This window comes from Etheostoma cragini, chromosome 2 (genome assembly GCF_013103735.1).
Source record: "Etheostoma cragini isolate CJK2018 chromosome 2, CSU_Ecrag_1.0, whole genome shotgun sequence".
Lineage (NCBI taxonomy): Eukaryota > Metazoa > Chordata > Actinopteri > Perciformes > Percidae > Etheostoma > Etheostoma cragini.
In genome coordinates this window covers 12,650,678-12,658,123 of record NC_048408.1, presented here as the reverse complement: position 1 = coordinate 12,658,123, position 7,446 = coordinate 12,650,678, and the positions used below count along the sequence as shown (strand labels likewise).

General features: G+C 40.3%; 1 protein-coding gene across 3 annotated transcripts in view; it reads right to left on the bottom strand.

The window, feature by feature from the left end:
• bnc2 (basonuclin 2) overlaps positions 1 to 7,446 on the bottom strand; it is a 158,918-nt gene that overhangs the window by 36,377 nt on the left and 115,095 nt on the right. For all 3 annotated transcript variants that reach the window (XM_034893029.1, XM_034893025.1, XM_034893037.1), the window contains exon 4: positions 7,005 to 7,240. In XM_034893029.1, the coding sequence (XP_034748920.1) occupies positions 7,005 to 7,240 (236 nt within the window). The remainder of the gene's footprint in view (positions 1 to 7,004; positions 7,241 to 7,446) is intronic.

The window sequence follows — 7,446 nt, the reverse complement described above, 5'->3', positions numbered from 1 at the left end:
CAGACAGACAGACAGACAGACAGACAGACAGACAGACAGACACGCGTGCGCCTCTCACTCCCATACGTTTTGGCATGGAATATTCGTGATCTTTAAATTTGACCAGATATGAGGTCACACATCCAAGTTTAAATACAAATTTGAAATATATAAGTGGCCACTAAGCATGTAAGGGATGCATTAAAGAGATTTTCAAATGTGGAGTAATTACTTAAGTGTCTCTTCTGGAGAAATTGATGTGTTTATTGGCTCTATATCACATTCTGTGATGTAGCATCCATGATCTTAGACTACACTATATGAACTGCTGCTACAGACCTGTTCACTGACCATTACAGTGTTGAATGTTGTTGCTGTAGCAATGGTGTCACTGTGAAACAGCAATGTAATTATAAATAACATTGCAAAGCACTGTACTGTAGTTCTTAACAGCTAAAGCCAGAGAATACACACTGAGAAAACACCCTTAAAGCAGAATTCCGGTCGATTCCAACACGTCGCTCTGTTGTTTGTAAATTAACAACTTGTGTTGTAGTTTGTAGACGGTCCCGAAGCACTCTTTGCAGTATCAAAACAGGAACTAAACAGAGCTGAACAGAACTTTCATGCATTTCTACAGCAGTCAGATTCACTGGGTTCACACGGAAGGAAACATTTCAGGTGGGTAGGCCCTTTTAATAACATTTCGAAAATGTTAAGAGGCTAAAAACATGTTTAAAACTTGCCCTGTTTGAGCTAGTTTGGTGCTAACTCTAGCAGGAGGATCACACGGTGTAGACAGCACCGATTGGTTTAGTTTTTCTCTCTACTGACATCACTCCAAATTTATAAACAACAAAGCTACTTGTTGGAATTGACCGGAATTCTCCTTTAATTCTCTGTTGATGACATAGAAGTGAAAGATGACAGTGGAGGTGACAGTAGAAATATTGGAGTTGAGCTGTGAGAGAATAAAGATGACCACCCGTGGAACAGGACAGAAAATATATAGAAGGCACTGATGACACTAAAAACGTAAATTGTGTAAAAATGACAAAGAACAGTATGATTAGAAGATGCGATGTTCAACACAAACACACGGGTATGATCATGCGCTAGCAGTTACGACACAAGCGCTGTCTTGTATCTGCAGGTCTGATTTTATCTAAACACCTTCAGCACACGTCAGCAAAACTTCACCCTTAGGCCTCTGTAGCCAAAGAAATTGAAAAACACAGACAAACTAATTCTGCTTATCAAAAGGAATGCTCCTCAAAATACAGACACAGAGATTTAGAGGAATGAAAAGATGGACCTTAAAATAATAATTTTACTTACTCTCAAGTACTCTCAATTTTCTTTTCAACCTACACTTGATAGCGTTTGTAAAGGTGTTATAAGTATATCAAACCAAACTAGTTTCATTCCAATATTCATCACCTTCAACTTTTTTTCTCAATTTTAAACTTGCAGCAGCTTGTGGGGCCTTGTAGAATCTATGGTAAAATTCCATCTTCCTTCCAAATTCAATATAAGGGGAATTATTTTCCAAATTCCTGCATACAATGTAACCTGCTCATAACCTTGCTTCTCCAGCTTGAATTCATTTGGGGCTTGGGTTCAGGATTCAAAAGCGACGGACTGAGGATTTAGCATGGGCAGGACTTTGTGTCAGGAGCTGCCTGTGAGCTTTGCAAGCTGTGAGAAAAAGTGACAGCGAAGAGGCTTACAATTTCAGTTAGTTTTTTGTTTTTTTTTAGATTGTTTATTACTTTGAAATTTAATATTTCTTGTTGCTAAAGCAGTGTTTTTAAATAGAACATTGGTTATGTTATCAAATGGTTTTAATGCCTTGCTGATAATGCTCCTCCACCTCTCTCTGACTGATCCTCTAATCTGAAATCACATTCTTTTATCTCTGGCTTACTTAGAAGGGAGCGATTGAGAATGAGAAGGGAGAAGACACCCTTAAGAGCACTCGGACACAGGACAAGTGTGTGTGCGTGCGCATGTGCAGGAGGGGAGGGGAGGGGAAGAATCACCTAGATTCAGTACACACGGCCCTCTTTGAAGTGCTTGGAGCCCAGCACAGAGCCAACCGTAAGCCTTCCAGCAAAAATTGAGCCTGACCTCCCCACCAAATCATAACCATATGAACATAAGAATTTCCACCTTAGGAGAATGCTTTCTCCCCCGTCCATCTCCCAGGGTGAGGCATTAAGTAGTGATAACAGAAAACAGGTTCTGAGAGAAGGGGAGGCACTGGGAGGTGATGGAGGGTGGAGAGGAGGACAGGAGGAAAATAGGGGTTACAAGTGTGCCGTATGGAGAAGAGTGGAGAAGGGGATTGTGTCCAAAAAATGTTGTTGCACGGAGCCTGACTACCTAAAATGGAAGTTTCTCAGGCGAGGATCAAGAGATATGGTGCCCTTCACAGTTGACAGAATGAGAGACAGAAAACGGAGAGGGGGAGAGCAGAGAGGGGGAAAAAAAGAGACAGAAATGTTGAAATGTGACTAACTCAATAACTATCTTTCCAAACCACTATAGAGAAGTCGAGTGGTACCTTCTTTTAAGGCCTCAGGATCCACCTGCAACTGTAAATGGTTTCCTGTCTTACACAAACCCTGTTGCACCCTAATCCATGTAATTACAGCTCATATTCCACATGTGTAAGTACACATGTACAACATTACAGTGACAAGTTTGTTTTAAATAAAAGCACAGCCCCCCCTGCTGCCCTCCAAAACTACCCCCAATGTGCATGCTCATTGGAGAAACAATATATTTACTAAATAAGTTGACAAATAACCAGAAGTAAGTCCTTAAGATGGAAGGAGATAACTTTACTGCAGTAATAACGTAAAATACAACTTTATGCCCAGGAATCTGCCACTGAAACAAAACCTATGTTAGACGAGTGGGATTTATTGGCTTTGTGTGTCTGATAGTTTGAATAAGCCTCCCTCCGAGTATGTGTGCAATTTGGGGTAAGTCTGTGTGTGTGCGTGTGTGTGTGAAAGAGAGAGAGAGAGAGAGAGAGAGAGAGAGAGTGTGTGTGGTTGCGTGGCGGTGGTGGGGGTTGTTAGCGGTTCCATCTGGGTCTCCTGGAAGCCGTGTGGAGTCAGGAAAACCACATCTCATAAAGTGGAGGCAGCCCGATGTTCTACAAGGACAGAACATTACTGAGAATGTCGCTCAGGAAAACCCTGGGCTTTGGTCCATATGTTGGCTGCAAAGGCTGTGTGTCTCTGTCTCTTTCTCTTTCCACTCATTCTTCTCTCTACTTATTTTTCACTTGGTAAGGGATAAAAAAGAGGAAGACTAAATAGACAGTGTGGAGTGTGGGAGACAGAGGCTGAGACAGAGAGAGAGGAGCCAGTACTGATAGCAATTCCATCTGTCTGTATCGAACAGAGGACTGAGCAGTGACAGGCCGCGGGGTAGTGTGGAGGTGGGAGGGCATCTGGTGCACATTGGCTATGGGTCCGTCTGGAAACAACCATAGGAGAGGAGCGAGGGATAAGTAGAAGGAGAGAGAAAAGGATGGAGGGCTGAGGAGTGTAGAAGGTAAAAGTCCTGCCAAAGGAAAGGGCAAGGAATTCTGGCAAGGAGTAAATGTGCCTGCGTTGTTCACATAATGCCTTGGATTCCACCTGAAGTCGCAGGGATAGGGTTGAAATAGCAGAAAAGTATAGCAGGGTAAAGGGTAGAATAAAATATCACACAGTGATACACACTTCATTTTCTGTCATCCCTATCAAGTGGAAACCTTATAGGTCCATTTTTTTTTTATTTCTATGTTATTAGATTACATACTTCACAAAAGGTGGTAAGATGGTATTTGTCTGTATATTATAATGTACAGTATGGGTATGCATTTCTTCCACAGTCTGCAAAAATGGCAATTCTGCAGTCAAATTTTTGATAATAATTTTACACGTTTAACAATTTAGTTAAATTAAACATGTTTGGAGAGCTGTGATCAGTTACCAAAAGAAGCAGCAGATCACACTTTAACAATCCCAGCTCAACAAAAATGTGATAACAAGGAGTTATTCTCTTCCGGCGGCAAGAACGTGTTTATTAGGAACTTAAATACAGCAGACAAATATTGTGTAGATATGTGTTTGTGTAAACACACAAACCCGCATGCATACATTTGTATATACTAGCACCTGACTGTGTGGATTTGCTCTATGTGTTAAGGCTATAAGAGAGCGGTTTGTGGAATAAAGGTCAGGCTTCAAACAGTGTAAAGAAGGATGAAATGAGAGAAAGAGAGAGAGAAAGACAATCATTCATTTTAATGGTTATTGATGTCATGTATAATTCCTCCTCCTTTACAAATCAAAATTCCAACCACTTGATAAGCCATTGCACTTTTAATAATATTGATTAATTTCTTCAGTTTAAGGAGCCCATTACAAAGATAAATTGCAGCGTGTACTCATATTTAGTCATACCTCTGCAACGCATTTGCTTTGGTCACACAGTGAATGGCAGAGAGGACGGAAGATGGAAAAGTGTTAGAATAATGAATTCCTTCTGTAAATTTGAACTAAACTGTGGTGACATATTTGTAGTATTACTTTACTGTGGATAGTTTACTCTGCAGAATATTCTAAAGTGAAGTACAGTGGTGATCATGCTGATAGTTAACCTAAATGCATCAGTGCTAATGTGGAAATGTCCCTGTGAGAGCAGGGTGGTGATGAGCCAGCACTGATGCTTCTGATATAAATGAACTCCATACACTGGCATTCACTTCACTAAATAGTAGTACTAGCATTAGAAACGTGTCATGAAGGGGGAGTAATACATGAAGACTACTGTTTTTAACATGACTATTCATTAAGCCTGCTAGCTATTTAGCCTCTTTGAAATCAGTGTCACAAATAGAAATGAAATGTGCTGGTCTGTGTTTTCAGTTTTTTTTCTGTGACACTCTGCAAACACAATCCACCAAACGCACACGTCTTTCACACATTGTGACATACTAGCAGAGAAAAGCCAATACTCACAATAAAGTATTGTAAACAGAAGCTTCTTTAGAACATACTTGAGAAATAGAGGATGTATTTTGCTGGATGATTATAGTGATCTATAGCATATGTCATTAAAATAAAAATGAACAGGAATACTTCTGTGGCCTAAACACTTTTATTCAAATCCTAAATCATTACGAGCGAGCGTTTGACTGCTAGGATCACGGTAAAGTAATTCATCATCAAATAATGTCCCCTGACATCAATATACAAAGACAACTTATTATCTATCATGTGCAATACTGTTCTTCTCATTTTCTCTCTAATTTAGTGTGGCATGGTGGTGGGGAACAAACCCCTGACACGAAGTCTTGCCCTGAGGCTTGAGGAAGATGATTGAATTTCATAGCTACTTACAGGCTAATAGGGCCGTACAATGACTACTTACTGCCCTTAAGTGACTGGCTGCTTCTTGCCGGCCGCGGCCCCTTTGAAGCTCTTCTGAGGAGATCTAGGGGATTTAGCCAGTAGCGTGACATAAGGGCTGAGCAGTTGAGCAACGGTGCTCCCACCAGCTGACTATTAGAGCCAGCTGATATAAACACGACTATGAGAACCACAGCGCTCCATTGGTTACCCAATCCAAGGCGTTCTCACACCGCAGATTTGGATTGTTTAGTTATCTTTCTCAGGAACGAATATTGAAATTTTGTGAGAATGTTTTTAGAACTGAAACCGTTTAATTAGTCAGTCAAAAATAAATTAACCAGAAAGAACTGTAATAGTTGATTAATCATTTTGGCTTTTCAAGCAAAAATATCTATAAATATTCTCTGCACATTGGCAGCTTGTCTGTGTTTTGGATTTGTTTTGGATTCACAATACATTTGAAGATGTCACATAGTGTTCTCAGAACTGTTAATGGGCTTTTTTAAGTATGTATTTGACATTTAATAGACTAAACTAATGATCAGTGAAGCAAAAATGTACAAAACTGATTTATTGATTATGAAAAAAATAGTTGTTTCAGTTAGAACATTAAGCAAATATTTTCAGTGTAAGAATATAGCAGACTGTTAATCTTACTGAATTAAGAATATAGTATTATAACTTGAGACATATTATATATTTCTTTAGTTTCCTGGATTTTCAGATATTTATATTTTGTGATGTGTATTTGTCACTTACTATTCATTGTAAATTTTAATTCTCAAATGGTGAACCGTATTTACTATATAACTGTGTGTGTGTGTGTGTGTGTGTGTGTGTTCTTTAAGTCTTTAAGAAAAAGAGACTGGGTCTGCGACCGCTTTACTTATACTCACAGAAGCTGTTTCCACATACAAACCACCCTCTCCTCACCATGCTGTTCCACTTACACTCTTGGAACACTAAACTGTATACGCATACAGATAAGCACACAATACACAGATGTACACACACACACACACACACACACACACCACTAACCACATGCACATGTTCACTTGCTCTTAACTAATTCATTCAGGAACACTTTTGGTTTGGGTTTCAACACCAAAACCTCCGTACCTTTGATTGAGAAATGTGTCTGACTGCAATTATATGGGAGGGAGTGGTGGAGCGAAGGATTGATGGAGAGAGGAAACACACTACAGTGGTTATATAGTTTGCTGGCGTGACATTTTTCTCCACATTTTGTATCCCTTTCCTTTTTCCAGCAGAAGGGCATAGTGTCGACAGGGCAGGAAAAGGGGGCAGACTGAAGTAGAAGTAACAGCAGAGAAAATGTGAAGGAAATGGATGGGCAATGGGACTGAAGTGGCCTAGATTGTCACTGTTGTGCTTGTGATCAATAACTCTTAAAATAACTGCAATGCTGGAGAAATTGGTAGATACACTTGGTGAGAGAGTAATGGTAGTGTTCAGGGATATCAGGGAAAATTGCTGGCAAATATAAAAGCATGTGCCAGCTGTGCATTTGGAAGCAGAGAGTAACTACTGCTAATATTAAGTCTTGACATTTTCCCTAAACCCGCATGCGTTTTGGTCACTGACCTGCAGTATGTAGCCCCGGACGTAGTCTCGGAGGGTCCAGCCCAGGCCGTGCAGGATGTGCAGCACCTCTTCCTGCTTCAGCACGGAGAAGAGGCGGTCGAGAAGGATCTTGAGCCTGACAGGTACGGCCTGGGTGCCGTAAAGCATCAGGCTGCTGATGTCGAACACCACGTTGCACTGAACGATCTCCACCTGGGTTGGGTGGTATAGGTGCTGGGTGCTGAGCTTGTCCAAAGCTGTGACAAGAAAAAAGAAAGAAAAAAGAGACATACACAGAGAAAGACAGGCCCCGTTAATGACCATCAAGTTTCCTTCTCATCTCAAATGTTCCTTTGGAGGCTACATTAACATATCAGATAAAAGCAACAACCTCAATGTAATTATCTGCCATTCTTTCTATTGAATCTAATCTCTAATCTCTTATATATATATATATATATAT